The sequence below is a fragment of the Scomber scombrus genome, chromosome 24 (assembly GCF_963691925.1).
Source record: "Scomber scombrus chromosome 24, fScoSco1.1, whole genome shotgun sequence".
Lineage (NCBI taxonomy): Eukaryota > Metazoa > Chordata > Actinopteri > Scombriformes > Scombridae > Scomber > Scomber scombrus.
In genome coordinates, this window is record NC_084993.1 from 3688264 (window position 1) to 3716263 (window position 28000).

The 28000-nt window shown below is 40.7% G+C and overlaps 1 protein-coding gene across 1 annotated transcript; it reads right to left on the reverse strand.

Moving 5' to 3' along the window:
* Window positions 1–328: 328 nt before the first annotated feature.
* Window positions 329–27989, reverse strand: ahr1b (aryl hydrocarbon receptor 1b). The gene is made up of 12 exons (XM_062445539.1): window positions 27943–27989; window positions 26852–27039; window positions 19878–19993; window positions 16744–16833; window positions 15313–15421; window positions 14235–14371; window positions 11090–11298; window positions 10341–10450; window positions 8567–8708; window positions 7127–8001; window positions 6621–7078; window positions 329–478 (listed from the first exon to the last, which is right to left on the reverse strand). Exons 1-12 carry the CDS (start codon window positions 27981–27983, stop codon window positions 329–331), a joined length of 2625 nt encoding a protein of 874 aa, XP_062301523.1. The 5' UTR covers window positions 27984–27989.
* Between the last annotated feature and the right edge of the window lie 11 nt (window positions 27990–28000).

The window sequence follows — 28000 nt, forward strand, 5'->3', positions numbered from 1 at the left end:
TTTGGCTCTTTTGGTACATGTTCCACTAAAAGAAATTTGACGTTTGACCCGACATAAAAAAAAATTAAAATCCAAATATTAAAACAAAATGTAAAGAGTGAGCACACGACTAGTAATACAACACAGTGTGACAGATAAAAAACAACTTCTTTCCTTATCAAAGCTCATCTTTCGGTTGGTTCTCTGAGTAGCACGAGCGAGACGTCGAAGATAAATCCTTTGAAGGATATAAAGTCCTTTCTGGTTTTTCTTATAATGTGGTCATTCACTTTTCCCCCTCTTTTCTCCTTCTGTACCTTCTCTTCTGATTCTCATCCATCGTCCACCTTTAGAGGAAAAATCCAGATTTCTGCGGGTCCTGCAGGGCGGTGAGTCCGTCAGGCACCATGTTGTCCGTTGCCACGCCGTCTCCGTTGGGCATTAGACAAGTCCTGATGTACGCTGCGTTAGTGGCACTGAGGAGGCAGCCGTTCTCCAACTGAGAAAACAAACAGAGTGGTCACGTTTAAAGGAGAACAACACTACAATTTTATCTTTTTTAATCTATTTTTATCACTATTACTGCTTGTTTTAGCAACTCAGAAAACCCTCCTGTTGTCCTTGAGTCAAGGAAGGAAGGGAGGGAGGAAAGGAGGAAAGAAGGGAGAAAGAAGGAAGGAAAGGAGGGAGGAAGGGAGGAAGAAGGAAGGAAAGGAGGGAGGAAGGGAGGAAGAAGGAAGGAAAGGAGGGAGGAAAGAAGGAAGGAAGGAAGGAAGGAAGGGAGGAAGAAGGAAGGAAAGGAGGGAGGAAGGGAGGAAGAAGGAAGGAAAGGAGGGAGGAAGGAAAGGAGGGAGGAAGGAAAGAAGGAAGGAAGCAAGGAAAGTGAGGAAGGACGGAGGAAAGAAAGAAGGAAGGAAGGAAGGAGGGAGGGAGGGAGAAAGAAAAAGAGGAAGGGAGGAAAGAAAGATAGAAGAAGGGAGGGAGGGAAGGAAGGACAGAAGGAAGGAAGGGAGGAAAGAAGCAACAGTAAAAACAGACGGGGTCAATATGACCCGGGAGGACGACATGAAGGTTAAACAAAGATACAGATGTTTAAAGTTCACATCTGTCTAAAATCATGACCACTGTTTAATGTTATTTTGTTACGTTTGGTAGTTTTGGACTCAGCGTTGACCTTAATCACATGAAGCAGGTCAGGCAGTGAGCAGCAGATGTATAGTGGGCAGAGAGAGAAGAGAGGGAGAGAGAGAGAGAGAGAGGGAAGAAGTGTAGAAAGAAGAAAGAAGGGAGGAGTTTCTGTTGTGGTGATGACTTACATCACACTGCCACTGTAATCCCCTGCAGTGAGATCCTCTTACTGACCCCCGAACTGAAGAAAATAACACTTCTTCTGCTTCTTCTTTGTCACATTTTAGCCATTAATGTGACTCAGAGTTAACGCAAATATCAGTTTATTGACACTTAAACCTTTATAAAGCTGCATTTTTCATATTAAGACTGAATTAAATCTATAACAGCGTACTTTTTAAGCTTCTGCACCACATCAGCATTTAAAGATTAGAAGATGAAAAGTCTCAAAAGGAGCTACAGGCTGCAGCACAACACACAATTTTCCTGTCAATAACTGATTAAATGTATTGATTATATATATTTTTTTGGTTTAAAATATCTAAAATGTGCAGCAGGGGATCTTATGATAACGATGTCTGGAAGAAACGCACTTATGTGCTCTCTTACAAACAGTTCAGAGTAAAATTTTACCAATTTTTTACATTTAAGAGCTGTAAAAACACCCAATACTCATTTCCTCTAGGTGGACTTTTCCTAATGTCACACTGAATATAACAAAATTGAGATAAAACCAGGCGGGGAGTTCCGGTCCTCTGAAATGAGGCCAACGCGGAAGTAACTTAAAACTGCATTCTATCAAAAGGCCACCAGGGGGCGACCGTTTTGGTGTCAAAAGGACTTCCGTCTCTATACAAGTCAATGGAGAATTCACCAACTTCTCACTTGATTTATAACCTCAGTAAACGTTTTCAAAATGTGTTTATGGTCTCAATCGCTAGTTTAAAGCCTTCTTCAATGCAGTATGATGTTCATTTGGGACATTTTGGCCTCCCTGATTTTATATGTGACGATAAAGCAGGGTATGCATTAGGGCGTGGCTACGTCGTGATTGACAGGTTGATTGGTTCACAGGTTCAGGAGGGCGCCTCATGCTCCTCCTGATGCCCATATAAGTAGAATCCGTGTTAGTTTTTTCCGGCATGCACCTGAAATGTTCAATATGGCGCTGCTCAGATCCGATACTATTGGCCTCCGAGCAGTCCACAAACCAATGGGTGACGTCACGGATGTTACGTCCATTTCTTATATACAGTCTATTGATAAAACACATATTTTTTTTAAGTTTTTGTGCAGCTGATACACATTTCCTTGTATGAAAATGTCCAAATTTGACTTGTTTTTATTACAAAAGTCAAAAATCAGCATTCAAACATGTTGCTGTATGCTTTATATTCCATAAAATAGTGATTTTAAATGTCTTTTCCCCATAAATCAATAGATTACACTCTTAATTAACGACTAAAGGGGAATTTATAAATGTGAATTGGTGTAGAGACTAATTATGAGTCAGAATATGAACAGTATGTAAAAGGTTAACAGGAATCACAGCTCTGACTCGACTTCAGATATATTTGCTGATGTCACTGACGAAGCACATGATTTTTTAAGCACAAGCAGCGGCTTTGTTCAGCTGATGTGAGACTCGACCACACTCGAGCCACTGTGCATTATGGTGCTGTGAATATCCGACGATTAGAAAAGCTTGCTGTTAATCTACTCTGAGTGGCATTAGTCATACAAAGTGTCATGTCTGCAGTTTGTCACACAGTCGTCTCTTTACTGCGGAAATTATTACCATTTCTCATATATTATAGTTTATACTGTAGGTTTAAAAAGTGTCTATACCAAATGTTGAACCACAGATCTGTTTAGAAAGCATCAATAGTCGATCTGACTGATCAATAAATGTGATTAAACCTTGATTCATGTTTCAGAGAGCAGAGAGAGTGTATTTTTTAGCTTTTACACAACTAAACATCTCCTATCACACAATATCATGTCCTATTTTACCTAAGACATGAAAATATAACATAGCAATAATGATTTAAATCTTATTTTATTATTGTAGCCATTAGAGCCATCAGTCTTCAATAGTTGGATATTATAAAACCTTTGCAAGTACAGCTGCTGCTTTTGTATGCGTCATAATTGAAATAAACAGATTTTTTTCATCATTATATGTTATTTCTTCCTATTTAGACTTTCTATTTTTACTTTCAGACGCTCTGAATAAAATGACAGTGAATCAAACCACAGTAGAGAGTCCGGCTTCCCTCTCAGAGTCTCTCGCTGCCTCCTCCTCCTCCTCCTCCTGCCTGCATTCACAGCATTAGGTAATGATGATGACAGTCAAATTGTAGGTCAGCACTGCTCATGCTTGACTGGCCAGCCTGCCAGTATTTTTCTTTCAGCGACAGTCGCTGACCCTGAAGAATAACAGTGGAGGCTGAATGAGGCGGGGGGGGGGGGGGGGGGAATGAATGGATGCCTGCCGGGGTCGGACCATCTCCGGTCCCGTCCCGACCTTATTCTATTCATTATTGTACTCTTTTTCTCACTACTGCCTCTCTTTCTCTTTTTTTTTGCTTTGCTTTCTCTCATATTTTTCATTATATATCTCCTTTGTTATTCTTCCCCCCAGTTTGTTTTTCCACTCTGAAACACCAGCGATGCTCTTCACGCTCGAAAACACAACAACCAAATGCTGGACATTGGTTTTAATTACTACTGAACAAACATCATAATGTTCTTTGCATCCGAGTGTGATTAAACTGCAACATTTGTTACTTTTTAGCCGGGTTTTGTTTGTATAACAATGCTTTCCTTGTTCTTGGGAAAAATAAAACCCAAAGTGCCATTTGTGTGAGAGACATTCCTGCTTTATATGCTGCCTCAGATTTTACATTTGGCAGCACTGATTAGCGAGGTCTCGTTAACCTCGTTATGTTTTTACGATGGGAATTTTTTTCTGTGGAGCTCCTGCTACGTGCTTTTATGTTCATCCCAGTTTTTTGTGGCCATGTTGAACAGACTGTACAAACCGTCTAAACTGTTTGCATTCACTCACAGGGCAGAGAGAAGCAGACAAAGGAGAAATAGTTCTCCAGGATATTTTACTTTTTATGTTTCTGTCCATGATTGGAAAATTGGTCAATCATTTTCCAGGTTTTCCAGGTTTTCCAGGACGAGTGGGAACTAGAGATGTGTCATTAAAACCGAATAATCGAATAGTCGTTCGCAGGATTTAAAGTAGATTTTTGTGCTGTGGTTGTTTTGTTTTTTTCATTTAAAAACTTTAATGAAAGGTTGAGAGGTTTAGTATGAAGGCTTCATTAACAACTACTGCAGAGCAATTCTCACTTCCAGCCACTAGGAGGAGCTGATGGAGTGAATTTTTATTCCTGCCCTCAGTTACTGCTAGCTAGCTGACTGGAGGGAACATGATAAAGACGAATCCACACAAAAGTCCAGCGTGGTTTAAAACCTTCCAGAAAGTAAAGGATAATGTTGTCAGGTGTGAAACATGTGGAGCAGAGTTGAGCTATCGTGGTTTCACATGGACAAAAAGCTGCTGTCTGCTGAACAAAAGTCTCAGAGAAAAACTAATGTTACGTCTCTCATTGCTAACATGATTGTATCTGCTCAGCGTTGTTTATGACGGGGAGAAAAAAAAAATCCACAGTTATATTTTTTGGGGACTGTAAACTTGTAAGATTTTAATTCATGTGTTTCTGTGAATAAATGAAGGCAGTTAAATAAATACAAGTTTGTGCAGTTAAAGCTTGTTATTTGTTATGAATATTGAAAGTGATTTTGACAGATTATCTTTTTAGCCCCTGTGAATGTTGGCATGCAGCGAATATTCGATTACTCATCAGTTACACCCACCGACTAGAGCCCATGCACATCGCTAATGGGAACCCTGAATTTCATGCTTCAGGCTTTACGGGACATTTTAAGACATTTTAAGGACTCTGTTAATATGTGGGCGAAGTGATTTAATGCTTGTGTGGCTGCCTGGTTTAAAAGCAAACTGCTGTAATTAATCTAAACTCCTGAGCATCGAACAACAAAACCTCCATTCCTTAAACTCTCCTCCTCTACTCCGCTGCTATAGATTGTAGTCGACTCTATTTTCAGACTTTGTTGCTCTGACCCCCCCCCCCCCCCCCAACACCACCACCACCCCTCCGCCCCCCTTGTCTTATTTACATGGCGTGTCCGGTCGCATCATCACAGTTTACACTGAGATCCACGCCGACCCCCGAGGCCTCTTGTGTGCTGACTTGGAAAAAAAATCCATTTCCATGACAGTGAAAGAGAACAGCGCCAGGGGTCGAGAGGGGTTTGCCTTCCTAAGATTTCTGCGTCTCACTCTCTCTCTGTCCTCGGTATTTGTTGACGTTCGCTGATATTTCAGGGCAACTTCAGGGGCCTCGTCAATGGAGGCTCGGATCAAGAAATGTGGCTCCCAGACCAAACAGTTTTAAGGCGAGCTGGCAGCTTTTGTCGTTTTGAGACGGTTAAGAGTGGAGCGGATAGAATAGGACTGACATGAGGCAGAAGGTTTTTAGGATAAGGAGAGGAGGGAAGGAGGAGGAGGGGTATTACTCACCTATCTCATAAGATTTGTACATATTTTCATGGGACTTTGATTTTATAATCTCTGGAAAATCACTGTTTCACTTTAAGATTTGCAATTGTGTCTACATTTGATTAATTATGTGTAATTTAGGGATCATTTAGAAGTGATAGTTAGTTATCTTCTACTTAAAAATGTCCAATATCCATTAAAATATACATGCATGACAGTTTTAATCTGGTTAATACATTGCTGTTGGCTTTTAGACTTAAATATTTACCTTTTCTAATTTGCAGAGAGAGGGAATGTGTGTATTTTGCATGGCATATGAATATTATGTAAATTAGCAGTTGGACTCATATTAAAACTAAAATTATAACCACACACGTCACGTTGCCAATTTGTACTTTTACAAACAGCACAAACAGCACAGTCCTCTCTGTATGAGATTGATAATACTGAGGAAAATCATCATCATTTTGACCAAAGCCTTAAAAAGCAGAGGAAGGGCAAATGGCGGATAAATTCTGACTTTCATCGTTTTTCACCAATCTACAAATAACAAAATAAACCCAAAGCTCCCGTAGATCCCAAATATTGTTATATATACTTGTTGCCCTCACACACCAGCAGAGGCATTAAAACTATCATGCTATCTTAAGTCTAATAAACCTTCCAGAAATTAAAGTTGGCAGTGGAGGAGAAATGCTGCGTTGATGCCATTTTATCCCTTTTTAGACTCAATCTTTAACTGTGTTGTAAAAAAAGATATAAACATATAAACCTGTGTTACCTCCTTAAAAAAACTGGCCCATCATTGACCCCAATGGCTGACCCCTGGTTTATAGACTCTGGAGGCTGGAAGTCATGAAACTTTGAACAGAAACTTCACTGATATGTATCATAATAACTAATAATATGACTTTACCTTGCTGTGAGCGCTATCCTGCATGGTGCTGTTGAACATGTCGTAGGCCTCTAATGATGGCAGGCTGTGCTGCGGCTGCGACAGAGCCAGTAGCTGCTCCAGCTCCAGTGCAGCAGAGCTCTGACTGGGCAAACAAGACGATGCAACCTGAGCCTGCTGCTGCTGCTGCTGCTGCTGCTGCTGCTGCTGGTGGTGGTGTTGGTGTTTCTGGTGATTGGCGACAAAACTCTGGTAGTGACAAACGTCAGGGATGGACACACCGTTAACTGGCGTGTTGGAGATGTTGTAGTCTGCTGTATGGGGGAAGGCGGTGTGTCCGTTTGGGATGTAGGCTCCGTTTGTAAGTCCGAGCTGGTTCTGGAAGTTGGGTATCGAAGTGTTCTGGCTGCTCACCTGCTGCCACTGCTGTGAGTTCAGGTGTTTATGTTCCCCGTTCACCTGAGACGCCTTCGCTGCCGCTGCTGCTGTCTGCGGGTGGTGATGGACGTGGTGGTTGTTGGGGTGACGGATGTTCTCAGTCGTGACCACCCAGTGACCGTTAGGAATCCCGGGCAGGATGTTGGCGTCCTGGGAGACGGATGGCTGAGCTTTCAGCACCGGCTCACCTGCGCCGATGTGTTGCTGCATTTGTTGTGACAGCTGCACGATGGGCTGCCTGCTGCTGGGAGGAAGCTGCTGGCTGGCACTTTGGGCTGAGTCTGGTTCCTCTCCTTTGCTCTCGTTGGAACCGTCCAATGAGTCGTGGATGTAGGAGAGGATTTCGTTGTTGGTGAGAAGGTCGCTAAGTGTCGGGATGTGGTTGTTGTCCAGCTCCACCTGAATCATCCTCTCGTCTAGAAGAAGCAGCTCCAGATCTTCAGCGTTCAGCCCCAGGTTCTCCAAAGCGCTGAAGAGCTCGCTGTTGGAGCACGTTTCGTCTCCATCCAGCGACAGAGAGTCCAGCGTGGCGAGCAGCGGGTCGTAGCCGGACGTTTTGCTGGTGCTGGTGCTGCTGTTGCATCTCCCCGTCTCGCCGTTAGACGTGATATGCCAGCCGTTGCCGCTTAACAAGCTGCCGAAACCACCGCTCTCACCTTGCTGCTGCTGCTCGCTGAAAAGGCTGCTGTGGTAAGACATCTTCGGCTCCATGTCCGGCTGGCAGACGTACACCGACTCATCTTGGCTCATCAGCGCTCCCAGCAGGGATTTGGGGTCCAGGTCGTCTGAGGAGCTCTTGTCTAGTTTGCCCTTCTTAGACTTGCTGCCTTTGGCTTTGCCCTGGAAGGAATCGGGGAAGCCGTGAAGCGGGTAACCTGTGTGGTAGAGCAGCGCCTCTCCGGTGGTGAAGGTGAAGGGAAGGTGCATAGATCTCTTCCTCAGGTGTTCCCCTCCTTCTTCATCACTACGGAAACACACACAGTAGAGGAGATTAAATTAACACATAATTAGGGTTGCAAATAGTTATAGAATTATGAGAATTTATGGGAATTAACTGGGAATTTAGGGTAATTTATACAAAGTGTATCAAGTGTAAACAAACATAAATATAAACATTTTGTTTTGTCATAAGCAGACGTGCAGGCAAACTAATATAATTTTAAAAAACCACATTTTGGAGGGATATAACCTGCAGCATGACACCATAGACGCTGTGATTATGTGGCATGAGCTCTAACTCACTCCACCACCAGGGCACTCCTTCAAAAAACACGAATGTTGAGTAAAATAAACATAATCTCTTCTAAAAATCATGTGTGCATGTGATGGAGGAATGCACAGGGCATGTAGGGGGTTTGGTCCTGCAGTAAGTAATGTGCTATGTGCATGTGATGGAGGATTAGAGGAGATAATCAACTGTATTTACATTTAATCTGGTTGTTTTAACCAAGATTATGCTACAAGATGTTTGTGTTCTAACCACATTGAACCCTACACATTAAGGTAAAACTTTGTCGTTGTCCACTCACACCAGCGGCCTCTGCGTGGCGATGATGTAATCAGGCTTTCCGTTCTTGTAGACGAGTCGGGCGTTGGCTTGGACCCACTTCCACCGGTTGTCCTTAGCGAGCAACCTGAAGACGGTGAGGCCGCTCTCGCCCGTCTTTATCACTGAGGGAGAGGAGAGAGAGAGAGAGAGAGAGAGAGAGAGAGAGAGAGAGAGAGAGAGAGAGAGAGAGAGAGATGTTTAAGGCTCTGCACGCCCACCACACACACACACACACACACACTGAGTCTGCTCAGTCTGGTGTGCTGCGGTGACGGAGGTTACACACTGATGTTCACTTTGGAGAGCATACATATGTTAGCGAGTCCTGTTTGCACACACTGTCTGCGTCCCAACACACACACACACACACACACACACACACACACACAGCCTTTATCATTAATATATATTCATCAGAGTGATATGTGGAAAATGCCGTCATATGTTACTATAATGTGGATTTATTTGGATTGTTTCTGTGTCTGTGTGTGTGTGTGTGTGTGTGTGTATTATGGGACCTGCCCTCCCATCTGTGCGTGCATTAGAGCGCGTTGAACATGTACGTATCTCTATGTTACATGTTTCCAAATGCATATGCATGTATTCCCCCTTTCTGTATGCATGACTACATGTTTACACTGTGTGTATGTGTGTGTATGTGTGTGTGTGTGTGTGTGTGTGTGTGTGTTTGTGTGTGTGTGTGTTTATGTGTGTGTGTTTATGTGTGTGTCTGATCGCAGTGATGCGGGCGTTGAGGGCACCATGGTTACGGCTAACCGGGTCATCCGGTACACGAGCTAAGTAGGACACTCTCGCTCGGAGATTTCCTCCATCAACACACACACACACACACACACACACACAGAGTTGAGTGTTTGTTTGTTTGTTTGCTGCGTGCGTTACAGATGTAACGTTGTGCAAACATGAGACTGAGGTCAACAGACTTCTACTAGAGTGGTTTAAATCTGCACACGTGACATTTTGTTATATGAAAACTAAATAAATCAGCTCGATGTCATAAACAGCTCAGCGTGTCCAGACCAAAAAACAGACTTTCTAGTGATTTTCAGGCATCTGCTGTGTCAGCTTTTCCTAAAAAAAAAAAGCACATTCATGAATAAAATAAATATTTATGTTAAAAAAAAGGGAGCAAGAGTTTTCATTGTGTGTTTTTAACCTTTACAGGCAGCAACTAACAGGAAGGAGTGGAAAATGAGATGTAAAAAAACATAATTTGATGTTACTAGTTATCTCATTTACATCTTTATTTTGTATCTCCACCAGGATACGTTGCCCCTATTAAGATGAGGTGATACATTCTTGCTTTCTCTGATCATTAATATCACACATACTAGTTTTCTAAACAGATTTTTATCATTTCTATTAAAGTATAAACCAACTGCAAGCTTCAATTTTACAATTTCAAGGCACATATACTACATACACTCTTGTTTTTCATGAGCATTTCTCTTCCTCCTCCTCTGCTTAGTTGTTAAATAGTCTGTATCTCCTGGTGCACGTTTCTCTTCTTCTATTATTTCCACTAAAGGAGCTTCACAGTAAAGCTCTTTTTAAAGCAGCTGCAGCTCCTCTTGCAGTTGTTATTGATGCACAGACTATTTAACCTACATTTTTTTTTATAGCTCCGGTTGCTGCAGTGATTTGCACCAGTAACCTTCCAGTGTGGGGTCACGCCTCGCTAACCATGAGGCGATGCTGTGTGAACGACGGACCGCCCAACAGCTGAGACTTACTTCGCACGTGGTTTTCGGCGCAGTACAGCATGTCGGCAGCGTGGATGAACTGGTATCCTGAACCTCGCACTCTCAGCTCCGCCTCCGTGTAGCCAAGCACAATTTTACCCCTAAAAAAAACACAAACAGAGAGTTACACTCTCACTACAACTCATTATTATTACTGCAACACTTCTTTAACCCTCCTGTTGTCCTCGAGTCAAGGAAGGAAGGAAGGAAGGGAGGAAGGAAGGACGGTAGGGAGGAAGAAGGAAGGAAAGGAGCGAGGGAGGAAGGAAGGAAGGGAGGATGGAAGAAGGAAGGAAAGGAGGAAAGGAAAGAGGGAAGGGAGGAAGGACGGAGGAAAGAAGGAAGGTAGGAGGCAGGGAGGAAAGAAAGAAGAAGGGAGGGAGGGAGGAAGGAAAAGAGGAAGGGAGGGAGGGAGAAAGGAAAGAAAGACAGAGGAAAGAAGGAAGGGAGGAAGGTAGGGGGGATGAAAGAAAGAGAGAAGGAGGGAGGGAGGAAGGGAGGAAGGAAAGGAAAAAGGGAAGGAAAAAAGGAGGGAGGGAGGAAGGAAAGAAGGAGAGAGGAAGGAAGGACAGAAGGAAGGAAGAAAGGGGGATGGAGGAAGGAAAGAAGGAAGGGAGGAAAGAGAGAGGAAGGAAAGAAAGAGAGAAGGAAGGAGGGAGGAAGGACAGACGGAAGGAAGGAAGGGAGGAAAGAAGGAACAGTCAAAACAGACAGGACGACACAAAGGTTAAAAGTCGTACTTAGCGTCGCAGGACATGGGGGTGAAGTCCAGCTTGTGTTTGGTCCTGAAGATCATGTTCCTGGTCCTGATCTCCAGGATGGCCGGAGGTTGGAGGGGCGTAGCGATGGCGAACAGGGCGAGCTGAGGCGGAGGAGCGGCGCCCTCGCTGTCGCACTGCTGCCGGCTCTGACCGTGCAGGAACTTGAGCCGACCCTGGATGTTCAGCGTCTAGAGAGAAAGATTTAAAGTCTGAACCTTCTGACCTTTCACTTGATGAGATGATAAATAAATACAGATGAAATGTTCTCTTGTTTAAAAAGTGAAGTTTCTTTAGAACAGGGTGGGAAACATGCGGCCCGTGGGCCTGAACCGGGCCGCCTTCCTTCTTTCCTTCTTTCTTTCTTGTTTTATTTTCCTTCCTTCCATTCTTCTATCTTTCCTTCCTATCTTCTTTTCCCTCTTTCCTTCCATTCTATACCCTTTTCCTTCCTTCCTTCCTTTCTATCCTCTTTTCCATCTCTGCTTCCCCCCTTCCTTCCTTCCTTCCTTTATTCTTTACATCTTTCCTTCCTGTCTTCTTTTCCTTTTTTCTTTCCTTCCTTCCTTCCTAACCTCTTTCCCTTCCTTCCTTCCTTCCTTCCTTCCTCCCATCTTTCCTTTCTGTCCTCTTTTCCTTCCTTCCTTCCTTCCTTCCATCTTTCATTTATGTCCTCTTTTCCTTCCTTCCTTCCTTCCTTCCTCCCATCTTTCCTTTCTGTCCTCTTTTCCTTCCTTCCTTCCTACATTGTGTAATTTTAACATTGTTCTGCCTCTCCCTGCTGTGTAATTTAAATGTGTGCAAACTAAACAAAACATTGTATTAATCTTTTATTAACTATTTCTTTGATTTATTACCTTTTTATTCTACTTTCCTTGTTGCCGATTCTTGAGTTATGATAGCTAGTTTCTTGAGTTCCTATTTTGAATGATTGTTTTTTCTTTTTCTTTTCCTTTATTTGTTTGTTCTGACTATATAAAGCTCTTTGTGTTTGACTGAATCTTTTTTTTTTTACTCTGTCTGTGATTCTTCGTCGTCTCTTCTCTCCTCTGAGACGTTAGAGTGCTGTTTCTGTTTCTCCCTGTCGAGCTGCGTTAGTCTTATTTATCCTGCTGGTGAATGTAGAGAGTAACACTGTAAACACTGAGTCTCTCTCCTCTGGTCACATGACTCACTGAACCAGATCAACACTGATATTCAAGATCTGACAAAATTACTGAGAAAACAGTCTGATAGATTTGGACTGAAGATTGTAATACATCCATCCTTCCTTCCTTTCCTCCTTCTTTCCTTCCTGCCTTCCTTCCTGTGTTCTTTTCCCTCTTTCTTTCCTTCCCTCCTTCCTTCCTTCCATGCATCTTTCCATCTTTCCGTCTTTCCTTCCTATCCTCTTTACCGTCCTTCCTTCCTGTCTTCTTTTCCCTCCTTCCTTCCTTCATTCCTGTCTTATTTTACTTCCTTCCTTCCTTCATTCCATCCATCCTTACATCGTTCCTTCCTTCCGTCCTTCCTTCCTTCCATCTTTCCTTCCTATTCTCTTTTCCTTCCTTCCTTCCATCCTTTCATCTTTCCTTCCATCTGTCCTTCATTCCGTCTTTCCTTCCTTCCTTCCATCTTTCCTTCCTATCCTCCTTTCCTTCATTCCGTCCTTCCTTCCATCTGTCCTTCCTCTGTTTCTTCCCTCCTTACTTTCCATCTTGTCTTCTTTTCCCTCCTTCCTTCCTTCTGTCCTTCCTTCCTTCTTTTCCTTCCTATCCTCTTTTATTTCCTTCCTTCCTTCCTTCCTTCCTTCCTTCCTTCCTTTAATCAACAAACCACCAACAGGGGAAAACCTTCCTCTTCTCACCCAGTGGCTTCTCGTGTGATGACCCCCCCCCCCGGTTAATTGACCTTGTTGGGGTTTTAAGGTGCAGCAGCAGTGATGTCAGGAATCTAGCTCTGAATAGCAGGAGGGATTACAGGAAACAAAGCCCACAGCGAACGGTAGACACAAGCAGGAACCTGAGCTTACCGCTCACGCAAATGCAGGGGGGGGGGTTCGATACCTCCTTGACCTCTGACCTCTCTGTGTAAGTCTTACCTTCTTACCTTCTGCACTGATTGTTTCACTTGATGATATAATATAAATAAATAAATACAGATGAAATGTTCTCTTGTTTAAAAAGTGTAAGTTTCTTTAGAACAGGGTGGGAAACATGCAGCCCGTGGGCCAGAAACGGACCGCCTTCCTTCCTTCACTCCTTCACTCCTTCCTTCCATCTTTCCTTCCTGTCTTCTTTTCCCTCCTTACTTCATTTCCATCCTCTTTTCCTTCCTATCCTCCTCCTTCCTTCCAGTCTTCTTTTCCTTCTTTTCTTTTTCCCTCCTTCCTTCTTTCCTTCCTCCTTTTCTTTCTTCTTTCCCTCTTCCTTCCTTTCTTCCTTTTATCTTTCCTTCCTATCCATCTTTTCTTCCTTCCTTCCTTCCTTCCTTCCTTTCTTCCTTCCTTCCTTCCTTCCTTCCATCTTCCCTTCTTGTATTGTTTTCCTTCCCTCCTTCCTGCCATCCTACCATCTTGTCTTATTTTCCTTCCTTCCTCCCTTTCTTCCCTCCTACCTTCCTTCCTTTCATCTTTTCGCTACTCTGACCCACATCAGAAAATGACTTTAACACCTTTTACTTCATAAAACGACGTCAGTAATAACATTTATTCTATAATACGGTAAATAAATGCATTAGTCACATTAACAATGACAGAAAACAGCAGAAAGAGCCTCACATGAAGCTTCATAAGTGACATTTATTGATTATTATCTATTGATTGATGCCCTATAAGCGATAAAATGCTTTTACTCTGCAGCTCATTGTGTTAGTGGGAGTAAGCGGTGGTGGTCGGTGTGTGGAGCTACCAACCCTGACTAAGCAAGTTAGAGGAGGAGGAGGAGGAGGAGGAGGAGGAGGAGGAGGAGGTGCAGGAGGAGGAGGAGGGGAGGAGGATTAAGGCCCTTTTTCCCCACGACCCTGCGACTCTCTTAAGGCGGATTACGGGAGTAAACGGTGGCTTCTGATCCCTGAGGGACTCTGAGATGTGGCACGCCAGACTTTATCCTCTCATTGTGATAGAAAATAAAAAGGTTTCAGGTCTCACCAAGAAGCCGGACGAGTTGTCCAGCAAGCAGCGGAAGCGACAGATGAAGCCTCTCTCCAGAAAGGACGAGTTCTCAGGTGGAAGCTGCTCGGGGTCGTAGTTCACCAGGCAGGACGAGGTGGACACGGACTCACCGTCTGAGAGCGATGACAAAACATTTATACTACTGTTTTATTTTCCTTCCTTCCATTCTTCCATCTTTCCTTCCTGTCTTCTTTTCCCTCTTTCCTTCCTTCATTCCTTCCTTTCTATACCCTTTTCCTTGCTATCCTCCTCCTTCCTTCCTTCCTTCCTTCCTTTATTCTTTCCATCCTGTCTTCTTTTTACTTCCTTCAGTCCCTCCTTCATATCCTCTTTTCCTTCTTTCTTTCCTTCCTTCCTTCCTATCCTCTTTTTACTTCCTTCAGACCCTCCTTCATATCCTCTTTTCCTTCCTTCCTTCCTTCCTCCCTCCCATCTTTCCTTCAGTCCTTATAAAAAACATTTATACTACGGTTTTATTATGTTTTATGTTGACCTCTGTACGCTCACTCTGATTCATAATGACAGGTGTGTGTGTGTGTGTGTGTGTGTGTGTGTGTGTGTGTGTGTGTGTGTGTGTGTGTGTGTGTGTGTGTAAAATAACACTAATAACTTAACGATAAAAAGTTACAGGAGTTTAAGAAAAGAAGCTGCTTAATCACTCAGAAGAGGAAACATTTTATTAGAAGAATTTATACAAAACCACATCTCAGGAGGTTTTCTTTAAAAGGTCACCTCTTCTCGCCTTTTTTACGACCTCAGCTCAGATTCAGAAGCACAAAAAAAACATCTCTGGATCTTTTTCTGTGTGTTTCCTTCCTTCCTTCCTTCCTTCCTTCAATCCTTCCTTCCTTCCTTCCTTCCTTCCTTCCTTCCTTCCTTCCTTCATTACACAACATTATTCAATTTACAATGATGTAAAATGGGGGGAAGAAGAATTCTCACTCAAAAAATGACTTAAATGATGAATTGATGATCAAAATAGTTGCAGATTAAACCGGTGCTAATGTCAGACTATTTAAGAGGTGAGTTGTGTGACGTTTCCCTTCTTACAGACCTGCGCTGGGGTCGGCGGGGGGGTTCAGGGCCCAATGCAGGTTCCTCCTAAACTCCTGCTGGTCCTCAGTGTGGATCAGCTCGAACACACTCTGGTGCATCACGTCAGTCTGGCAGGAGAAAGAGAGAAAGAGAAAGAAAGACAAAGAGAGAGAGAGGAGGTTCAGGAGCAGCTTGGAGTCTTTATTCCTAAATCTATAAGTCTGTTTATTTAAACTACATCTTATTAAAGCTACATCTCCTTCAGGGTGAATGCTCCGTTTGATTCAGTTTGCCTTGAAGTGGAGCCAAAAGAAATCAAGTGTCGACGATAGTTTAGTTCAAATGGCTGAAACTGTGCCAGAGAGACTCGACGTGACCCTGATATCTGTGATCCAGACCCAGCATGACCTGGCTCGGCACCAGAGAGAGAGAGCGGGGGGGGGGGGGGTCAAACCCGGGTCAGCCAGGAGGAATTTGACAGGTAGAAGTGCTGCTTGAAATGAAAAGAGGAGGTGTAGAGAGGATGGAGGGAGGAGAGGAGGCTTCTAGTAGCTTAGCACAAGACAATTATACAATTAATGAACCACTGTTGCGCAATCTGTACAAGCTGACTGCTGAGTAATAGGCCTCACTTCTTCTTTTATTCCTCCTTTTTCATCCTCCTTTTCCTGTCTAAGTTTGTCTGTCTTATTTCACAGGTGTCACAACACTGTTTTTCCCCTCCTCCTCCTCCTCCTCCTCTAGTGAGAGCAGCTTCAGTGTGGATTTAGGTGTGTTTGTTAGACAAGTGGAGGAGGAGAAATGAGAAGGTTTGTGTTTGTGTGCAGAGTTCAAATAAAGTCAGATTTAAGGGCGTCACGTTTGTCCAGCGAGCGTCAGACAGACTCTGGATAATTTGTTAATAGCCAATTGGATTAAAGCTCTCGCTCCATATGTGCGTTTGATTCAATCCTCGGTCGGGGCTCTGAGGACGAGGCGTTCACTGCTTTCCCCCCTTTACTGACTTTATATTGCAGATATTAGACACATTAAAAACTCTGTGTACAGTTTATAAACAATAGAGGAAAGTGTCCAAAGTGAATGATTTAACAGAGAGGAGAAAACTGGATTATTATTATTATTACTATTATATCCTGCAGATGCACATTTTTTTCATAATGATACCTTAAATATGGATTTTAAACGCTTGTGACAGAGATACATAATGAAGGTTATTATCAGCTAACATATAGAGATATTTTTTTCCTCCCTGATATCGGCACAGGTCCCAAAAATCCAGTATCGGACAGGCTTTACTAATTATAATCTAAAAATCAGCCAGTTTGAGAGGAAACTTTTGAATCTTTTCAGGAGTCTCAGTGACATTTGGTCAAACCCAAAAACAGCAGGTTGCTGTATCCGATAACTCAGAGGAGACAGAGATAAGCGAGTAGCAGAGGCAGAGATTTACCTGATGGAAGCCCAGGTAATCCTGGATGGTGCGAGAGCAGAAGAAGACGATTCCCTCGGCCGTCACCACCAGGACGAAGCCGTTCAGAGCCTGCAGAGAGAATAATAAAAACACTATAGATTCATTTCTTATTTCAGGGTTTTGTGATAATGTGAGACTAAAACACAAAACTTAAAAGAAGATAGGGAGGAGGAGGAGGAGCAAGGACAAGGAGGTCACTACAGGATGACTAACACCTCCATCATCTCTCCTCTCCTCCTCTCTCCTCTCTCCTCTCCTCTCCTCTCCTCTGTCTCTCTCTCTCCCTCTTCTCTCCTCTCTTCCTTCCTCTCCTCCTCTCCTCTCCTGCCTCGGGGTTCGGAGAGGAGGTGATGACACACAGAGTCGTCTCTACACCTCTCTGCTGCTGCTGCTGCTGATGAAGATGAGGATGATGATGATACAGTCGACACTCCTGTTTTTCCACATGTGGGCTCAGATGGTTTTCTAACATTCATGTTGCTGCTGTTTGTGTTAAAACGTTTTCCTTTTTTATAGAAAAACCCATTAAATGATGTCAAATATGCATCAGGCCTGAAAACCAAGACTGATGAATTATTGACATTTAGGAGACTGTAGTGAGACCGGAAGAGAAAGCACAACTCTGATTTTCCTTTACATACAAACCCTTGTTTGCTTGTTTTTTTAAAATACAGTTAACATCTGTGCTATAATGAGAGTTTAATATGAACAAATTCCTCCTCATCTCTCATCACTGTGCTAAATGTATACAGATATAAGAACTGAAGCTCTTTTTATAAAGCGTTGTAGTCTCTGCCAACAAGAAGTTTCTATCTAAATATTCATATAAATAAAAATGAATAATCCTCAAATCAGCATCAGGTTTGTTAAAATCTACATTTAGTATTTTTGTTGGTAAGACTGAATGCTCCTGAAAATGTCAAATGGTGTAACCACAAAAGAATAAAAATGATGATTCAGCAGATTAAATGTAATATTTAGAAAAATTGTATTCCATTACCTTTATTTATTATAAAAAGTTATAATGTAAGATCATGCCAAACTAGTTGATATGGTGTTTTATTGAGAATTTAGTGTTTTTAAGCAAGTTGAAAGTTTTTATGGTTACACCACTTAGACATTTTTGCCATAATCCTCTAATATATTCTCTCAAAATTCACTATTTTCACATTTTAACCAATTTAAATTCATATAATATATTTATCAATCGGCTCGATAAAATGAATTATTTATAGTTTTTACAATCACTCACAGCAGGATAAATCAGTAAATTTAATGATTTGAAAATGTTAAAATCAGTGTGGCCACGCCCAGCATCGTACAACACACACACACACAGACACACACACACAGACGCTGTGTATAAATATTTACTGTAGATTCATCCGTCTGCAGAAAACACATCTCTCTCTTTCTCTCTCTCTTGAGACGGAGAGAGAGAGAAAGAGAGAAAGAGAGAGAGCAGCAGTGTTTGTTTCCTTGGAAGATGACAACAACAATGACAACAAATACTGCCAGGATACACAGTGTGTGTGTGTGTGTGTGTGTGTGTGTGTGTGTGTGTGTGTGTGTGTGTGTGTGTGTGTGTGTGTGTGTGAGTGTGTGTGTGTGTGTGTGTGTGTGTGTGTGTGTGTGTGTGTGTGTGTGTGTGTGTGTGTGTGTGTGAGTGTGTGTGTGTGTGTGTTTGCTCCCGTCTCAGTTTTTACCCCCAAAACATTTAGACTCAAATCAGCTGCTCAAAAGAAAACACCAAAAAAAGATTGTAATCATAATCGGGCGCCTTAAATAAATCTGACTTGACACACACACACACTGTACACACACACACACACTGTACTGTACACACACTCGACTCACTGGTCTAAAAGTGGATGATATGAAAACATGAGTGGCTTGTTTAAGATTTGGTGATGTACACATAAAAAACGTCCAGGAATACTTAAAATGCTTTTAGTACACACACGTACACACACACACACACACACACACACACACACACACACACACACACACACACACACGCACACACACACACACACACACACACCCCCGTCCCTCTTCACTTCTCTTCAATAATAGATGTGTTCACCGGCTCTGTATAATTCATGGGCCGGTGTCTGTAATGGCAGCAGAGATGAAGCTGCTGCCTTCCTAACCGGCTCATCCTCGACTCCTCGCTGCAGCGCTGACCCAGATACTCCTCTGGGATCAATACCATCGATTGATTAGAGATCTGTGTTTAACGTCAGTCTGCGATGAATAAGCAGGAAATCACACTGAGATAATTCATAAGTCGGAAAGTTGGACATTTCAACTGGAACGTCTCCTGAAGTCGGATTTCTGTCTCAGAAAGTCGTAAAAACAACAACAGCCCCGACCTAAAAATCCAACATGGCCGCTCCGTACGTCATCAGTGTGAACGTTGTAGTAAAATCCTGTTTATTGGCATTAAATCAGTCGTACACTCAACTAATAATCAACATCATCATGTATATATAGCGACTTATCGTACAATAACGTAGCTAAGAAGAAGATATATTATCATTATATCAGTGGTATAAAATTATCTTCAAATGACAATAATATCGTTTATCGCGATTATTTCTGAGACAATATATCGTCCAATAAATGTCGTTTTTGTGACAGGCCTAGCTGCGGACATGTTGCTACGATGTTTGCGCATGAAAAATATAGCAAAAATGCGTTTTTATCAACTTGTATTGCTAACTGGTTTTCGGACTTCTTGAACTGGTATGCCTACAATTTTAATACATTTTTCACTGAAAATGAAAACTAAGTCATTCCCCTTAGCATCGCAAATCGTACGCAACTGCAAAATAATTGCAATTAGATCAGAGGCGCTTATGGCAGGAAACTGACGATCAATAACATATAGTTGAAAGGAAGTTAATGCCCTGATCCTGCTTTAATTAACACATATGTGAGCATTAAATCTTGTTTGAATCAACGATATCGTGGTGTTAATTCGTCCGATATAATAAATAATAATTATATCGTGATCGGATGAAACTCGTCTATTAAAATCAGCCATTTGTCTTCCTGTCCTGCAAAACTACACGTGAAGAACGACTGGACAGAAGCACTTTAATCACCTGTAGCAGCAGTTCCCCCTCAGAGATGCGGCCCTCCGCCGATGCCGATGCCTTGCCGTCGTCATGGTGATCGCTACTCTTGTTCGTGCCGTTGGCGAGCTGGTTTTTCAGAGCCACTAAAGAGAAAGACAGAGAGAAAATCAAATAGTTTTATATAGTTGTAAACATCTTGAAGACTTCCTGATGAACATTCAATCTCCTTTGATTACAGATAATAACAACAGAGTCTTTCCAGTTTAAGTAGCTGTTGTAGTTTTAGAATATAAGACGATATTTTACTCAGGAATTACATTTATTAGGCTCACAGGATCAGATCTTCTTCTTTTGATAGCTCAGTTTAATCTGCAGAAGTGTTTTTGAAGCCCTTAAAAGAGTCTCCAAACATCTTTATTTGACCGAAGGCGATCTGAACTGTCTGTCAAGCAGCCAAAAACTTTACAGCTGTCACAGATGATGATGACGAGGATGAGGATGAGGAGCTCTGAAACATGATCAGCGCCAGAGAAAATCATCCTGACGCTTCCGAGAGGAGCGACAGACAGAAAGAGAGAATGAATTTCACTTCTCAGAAGAGGAAACCCTTCTGTTGTCCTTTGGAAATATGGATTTCTTTCATCTAATTGCTTAAATACATTCTTTGCAGGTATAATCAACCCTACTTGAATTGGGTGATAAGTTGTATTTTATGCTTTCGGAGGACAACAGGTGGGATTATTTGCTGCAAATTATATATTATGTGATAATCCATCAACATATTTTCCTCTGATCTCTTATTTAGTTAAAATAATTAATAATTTCTGCTTTTTTAATCGAAAAAATGAGCTTAAATGAGGCCTATTGACCATAATTTCCGCACATCTGTGTAAAACTTGTGGTTATAAGTTGGAATAAAGATATAAGTAAAGAGGTCTAACACAGACTTGAGTGATAATTTATATATTTATGCTTTATAAAGTGTCAAACCAGTCAAAATTGACCAGAAAGGACAAGAAGAGAACAAGAAGCTTAAGATAGAAAGTCCCAAATTTTCCAAAAACAGCTTTTGTAGAGGCTCTTTTATTCAAGACATTACGGTATTCTTTATGGTGCAATATTCTGCTTTTTTCCTGAAATTAAGGTTGTAATATTAGATATAATTTGCACTGGGAGCTGAGAGACTAATTAATATGTTTACAGGCAATAAGATGGAGGGAGTAACACCTAAAAAAGAAGGCGAGAAGATGTAATAAACTGATAAAAAATGTCTTTTCATTGAGTTTATTGACAGTTATTGTGACTAAAACATTTCCTGTAACAGTCAGGCGGATGAAAACGACCCTCTGTGTTTCCCAAAGAGCGTCTCTGTGACCTTTGACCTGTGTGGCCGGCTCTGTGCCTTTGACCCCAGGGGTAAAATCAGTTTGAGCGAGTCGAGTCTGAAGCAAACAAAGAGCTTTCTTATGAAATGATGGCGGAGACGTTAATAGAAGAAGACGTTTTTCTGGTCAGTGATGTTTCTTTGTGTCCATGTGGTTTAGTTTAAATTTAAAGAGGTTAAAATGTAGAAAATAAACGTATGAATAACTTGCACACATTCTTTTTTTGTGGACCCAGCATCAAATGTCTGCTTTTAATCCATTTTGAGAGAATATATTAGAGGATTATGGCAAAAATGTCTAAGTGGTGTAACCATAAAAACTTTGTACCAAATAATTCAACTTGCTTAAAAACACTAAATTCTCAATAAAACACCATATCAACTAGTTTGGCATGATCTTACATTATAACTTTTTATATTAAATAAAGGTAATTGAATACAATTGTTCTAAATATTACATTTCATCTGGGGAATCATGTATTTTGTGGTTACACCATTTGACATTTTCAGGAGCATTCAGTCTTACTTTTGGTTAAAAAAAAATGGTACAAATGTCATTTCAAATGATATAAAACCAACAAAAATACGAAATGTACATTTGATTTTCTAATGTTTGCAAGTTTTTAATATTTTTTTTGTACTTTGTGAAGCACTTAGTTGATTTTACTTCTAAGAAAGGTGCTATATTAAATAAATGTATCATTATTATCATTATAAAAATCTCTGCAGGTTGATTTTTGGAGAGCAAAGGAAGCAAACTGATTCTTTTCTGTAGGCTTAAACACAACAATTCTCATTTCCAGCTGATTAAAATGAACTAAAACCTACTTATTTCACTCCTGCTCTGTCCGTTCACCACTAGATCACCTTTAATTTCTACGCACTGCTCCTTTAAAATTTGCCTCCTGTGGCCTGACTTCAGCCAAAAAGAGAAAGCAGGGGGAAAAAAAGCATGTGGACGATCAATAATTCAGATCTGGAAAGGGGGTTGGGGGGATATTTTGTGAGGCCTGACGTCACGAACGGGAGCCGTCGGCAAGAAAAAACACCCTGAGGCGACCGAGGAGGAGGAGGAGGAGGAGAAGGAAGAGATTTCTGTTGGCACAACGCAGGGCGATGAGGACAACAACAGCCGATAAAAACATCACAACAGACGATCTTCAGTCGTCTGAGTCGCTGCAGCGGCAACCGAACGTCAGCGTCACGTTTAAAGTTATAAAATGAGAAAAAAGATGGAAGTTAATGATGCAGCTGACTGTAATAACCTCATATAGGGAATTAAATATTAATATAGATATAAAAAAGTCATGTTTAATGCACCATTATGTATGTTTTTGTGCTTTAAATGATTAATTTGAATAGAAAACATGAACAAAGCAGCTTTTAATGATCATATCTTTACAATATCAGCATCAAAATGCTCTCAAAGCTTTGTGTTTCGAGCTTGTTTAAGGACTTAATATAAATATTTACATTAAAGAAGCTTTTAAACATTTCTTTCTTGACATTTTTGTATGTTTGTGTGCTTTGAATGATTAATTTGAATAGAAAACATTAAAAAAGCAGCATAATATGATCATATCTTTACAATATCAGCTTCAAAATGCTCTAAAAGCTTTAGGTGATGTGTGTGTCTAAGGACTAAATTTAATTATTAAGCGTTTTAACTTGTTTTCTTGACTCTAAATGATTTAATTGACAAAGAAAATAGTTGTTGATCGACTGAAAAAGCCAAAAGAAAACAATCTGATCTAATCTATATAATCTATTTCTAGTCTCTAATATTGTTTTAATAGCTGAATTTAAAGGTAATAGTTGCTCATATTTTGAAGAAAATGAACCCGACTGAGCAGATGTCAGCCATAAAATATCAGATTATTGGCATCATATCACACACACACACACACACACACACACACAACAACAACACAATGTAAACATACGACGCTGCCGTATTACACAAGTAAAGCATTAATCTGCTGTAAGCGCTCGGCAGATGGCTTCACATGGACACACACAGATGCGGGTTAACACACACACACACACACACACAAACACACACATAAATAAAGTTTATTTGGTGAGTGTGTGTTTTACCAGGAATCCTGAACGCATCACAGACTCACAGAATTATACAGTATATATATTAATTTGCTGTTTTTTTGTCTAATTTTTGCCAATTTTTTACATTTTTTAACCTCCAAACAATCTGATGAGAGCAGTTTCCCAGGATTTAAAGCTTCCACACACAAAAAAAAGAAGAGTGTGTGTGTGTGTGTGTGTGTGTGTGTGTGTGTGTGTGTGTGTGTGTGTGTGTGTGTGTGTGTGTGTGTGTGTCTTTTGGGGACAAAATTCACACTAAAGAAAAGCTAAATGGGAACAAAAGCTGCGTCCTCATGTGGTAAAATGCTGATTTTTGGGTCTTTAGGTCTGTGTGTCTGTGTGTGTGTGTGTGTGTGTGTGTGTGTGTGTGTGTGTGTGTGTGTGTGTGTGTGTGTGTGTGCATGATTAAATCCAAAATCATTAGAGTAAAAAAAACAACAACATTTTGAGTCCTGTGACCTTTGAACCTTATGAAACCATCTAACAGCTGAGACCTCGGATCCAAACATTAAAAAACAAACAAACCCTGCAGCAACGTTTTCCCTGAATTCACTGAACTGAACTCAACATGTCGTGAAACATACGTGACGATTTATTACATGTAACTGAGTTAATACACACACATTACATTAATTAAGGCTGCAGTCATTTTAAGGGTTTCACAGAAGCTGTAATATTTATTTTACATATTATTAAAAGCCAAAAAAGGGTCTTTATTATTTATTATAACTATTATTATTGTGCGTATAAAGTCATTTAATGTGCTGTGTGGGTTTATTTGAGCAGTTAAACGTACGTAAAAAAGCTAATAACAGAGTGATGAAGATGAAGAGGAGTGTTGCAGGGCTTTTAAGATGTACTTTAGGTAGATTTAAGATGTGACGCGATGTTGAAAATGTAAAAAAATTTGTGAAAAATGTGTTTTTTTAAAGTCGTGAAAAAATTTGGTTTCATTTACTAGAAGCTCTCTTTCCCAACTTTACTAACTAGCTACACACGCTGATAACGACATAAGTACACTTTCACACATTTAATCGGAAACATGTCACTTTTCTAGTCCTGTCACAATAACTACTTTTATTGTACGTTATATTGTCTCAGAAATAATCGCGATAAAATATATTTTTGTTATTGTACGATAAGTCGGTACATATACATGATGACGTTGATAATTCCGTTATTTACGATAAGTCGATATATAGACATGATAACGTTGACAATTACGTTAATGTACGATAAGTCGATAAATAGACATGATGACGATAATTATTGTACGATAAGTCGATAACGTAATTATTATGAGACCTAGCTACACGTGCTCATAACTATAAACTTACATTTTCACACATTTTGTAGGGAAACTCTCACTTTTCCAGCTAAATTTCACAATTTTTCTGAGCTACGCTTATCATAACTTCATGTAACCTGATCCTGATGAAAACAGAACCTCTGTGAAGGTTTCAGGAGTCAAAAGTTGAAAAGTGGGCTCGGGTCTCTCCCCCTTTCCCCCTTCTTCAAAAGGTCTGTAAACTGAGTGGATTATCCCGCCGTGTTTTTATTCTCCGAGGCTTTCATCTCCTCCTCCTGCCTGCTCGCCGCCGTCTCTTCAGGCCGACGTTACTGCATCACTGAGGCTTTGGGACAAGGAGGGGGGGGGGGGGGGGTCGTCTCATAGCCACAGGCGAGAGGAGCTGACCTATAAGACGTTACGATGATGATGCGGTTCGACCACAGTTCAGTTATCTGAGAGGATGGAGTTGGGTCTGCTGGTGAGTTGGTGCTTATATATTTTAAATCACAGCTGTCAATCGGACGTATTTTATGCACAAAAAGTCCAAAAATTCAAGTTTAAAGAGAAGAAAATGAATCAAAATTAAGATATATGGAATAAAAAAGCTAAAAAACACACAATGTTCTCCATTTAAAAATAAATAAAACAATAAATCAGACTTTGTATAAGGAGATCCAGTTTGTACAGCGATAATAAATGGCCTCACAACAGTGAATAGATTATTAAAATATTACTGCCTAATCAATTCATTGACCTGTGAGCATTTATTTGAGTGATTTTGTCATTTATTTGCATCTTCTAGTATTTTACGTCTAAATAAAAACAGCTGGATCCTTCTGGAGGAACGTTTTATGAGATTTAATTAATATTAAAGTCAGTTTTAGTGCATATTGTCACATTTCTGACATAATTTAACAGTCATGAAGGCTGTTTTAAATAAATGTCACGTGTTTAAAAGCTGATTAAAGAAGAAAAAAAGTAGATTTCTGAAAGCTGTTTGTTGTTTTTGGACAGATTCGAGACTCCTAATAAATGTTTTTCCATCTAAACTTTCTCTAAAACGAGTCAAATGTGATCCAGCAGCACGATCGACGTTAAAACCTCATTAACAAAATATGTGCGTTTGTGTGTAAATCTGCTAATAACCACAAATCCAGATAATCTAATATAGTTGTTTATCCACAAGCTTTTTTAAGCAAAGTACATTTCCCATAAGCCTTCGATGTTTTACTCGACTATAAAAAGCTGAAAAATAACTTGGAATATGGATTAAAAGTTGTAGTTTTTCTCGTGGGAGTTGTAGTTTTTTTCCGTAGCTAACAGGAAGTGATGTCACAACTCCAGCACATTTACAAACCTCTCTTTCATACATATTTACAGACCTAAATCTGGCGTTTTCAGACTCCCTTTTCACAGCTAAACCTCTCCAGAGTCTCCAACACTCCAGCGTCGCCTCCAGTAAAACTCTCTGACCTTATTTCTCTTTGTGTTTCCACCTCGGTGTTTTCCGCAGGTCTTGAGCGAGGTGTGAAAAAGCTATTTCGGTGTTTTTAGCAGCAGGCGAGCTGCATAGATTCACTCTTACCAGCTTCTGATTCTTAATTTAAAGCTTTCCTCTAAACCAGGAGGTTCAAACTCATCTTCAGTCAAGGGCCAAATATATACAGAACAATTTGATCTGATGTGGTCCATTAAAAAGATGGAAGAAAGGAAGGAAGGATGGAAGGAAGGAAGGAAGGAAGGAAGGAAGGAAGGAAGGAAGGAAGGAAGGAAGGAAGGAAGGATGGAAGGATGGAAGGATGGAAGGAAGGAAGGAAGGAAGGATGGAAGGAAGGAAGGAAGGAAGGTAGGAAGGAAGGAAGGAAGGATGGAAGGACAGATGGAAGGAAGGAAGAGAAGACAGGAAAGAAAAATGGAAGGAAGGAAGGACAGAAGGAAGGGAGGAAGGAAGGAAGAGAAGACAGGAAGAAAAGATGGAAGGAAGGAAGGAAGGAAGGAAGGAAAAGAAGACAGGAAAGAAAGAAAGAATTAAGGAAGAAAGGACAGATGGAAGGAAGAAATGGAAGAGAAAGAAGGAAGGAAGAAAGAGAAGACAGGAAGAAAAGATGGAAGGAAGAAAGGAAGAGAAAGAAGGAAAAAAAGAAGGAAGAAAGGAAGGAAGCAATGAAAGACAGATGGAAGGAAGAGAGATAAAGACCCTGAAAAAAATCAACGACATCTCACCTGAGAAGAAGCTCTTGGTGCGCAGGAAGCTGACGCTGAGCCTGAGGATGGACAGTTTGTCTAGGCTGGAGATGACGTCATCGGGGAAGGGCAGCAGGCTGGCCAGGCGGTCCAGCTCCGAGTTCAGGCGGTCGCGGTGGCGTTTGGACGGGTTGGACTTGGCGCCTTCGGCCGGAGTCGGTTTGACTCTGGACGTGAGAGGAAGACTGTGATTTATAAGAATGAGTCATCATGACGAGGGTTTGATGTGAGTTACTATTGATTCATGTTGAATTAAACATTTTACAAGCACACATTTCATTAAAAAACTCATGATTCTGACTTTTTGGTACCAATAAACCAGCTTTAATTCATAAATAAATGTGAATAAACTTGTCTTTTGCTCTGTAGTTTTGACATGGCTGACACATAATCCTGTATTGATACCATATTGATCTGTAGAAAGCTAACACTATCTGCTGCAGTACTAGAATAATTGGCATAATTACAAGAAACCAATTATTTTTGATAACTGAGTCATTAATTAAGTGATTTTCAGCCTTTTAACTCATAGTAATTGGAATATCTTTGACTTTTTGGACTAATATTTAAACAAAAGAAGCATTTTAAAGATGTTACACTGAGCTGTGATTGTTATTTTTCATTATTTATTTATAATAGAGTGAATAAATAATCAATTAATTGAAATAAATATGTATTTGACAGATTAAGCATGTGAATTTGCGTGTGTTTTAATAAAAATATGCACAAATACATTAACTGAGCTGCAAATAATCAACATTTTCAACAAAACATGATGTTTTTCTGCACTGAAACTGAATAAATCACATATTTATGATGTTTGCATGCTGCCTGTGTGCATGTGTGGTGTTAAAAATGGCTTATTTTCTTTATCAATGTGATTTTTTGTGGGGGATAAACATGCAAATATACAGATATACATGCAAACCTGCAGGATGCACATGCAACATAGCTATTAATTAGGCTGTAATGGTTAAATAGGGAGTAAAATGTGTTTTAAATGACCAGAATCAGTGTCAGTAGTTGATAAATATATGAGTAAATAATATATATAAATAAGCATCTCTTACCCCTTCTGTGCCGGTTTTCTTCTTTTCCTTCCAGCATACATGTTGGTACCAGTTTACT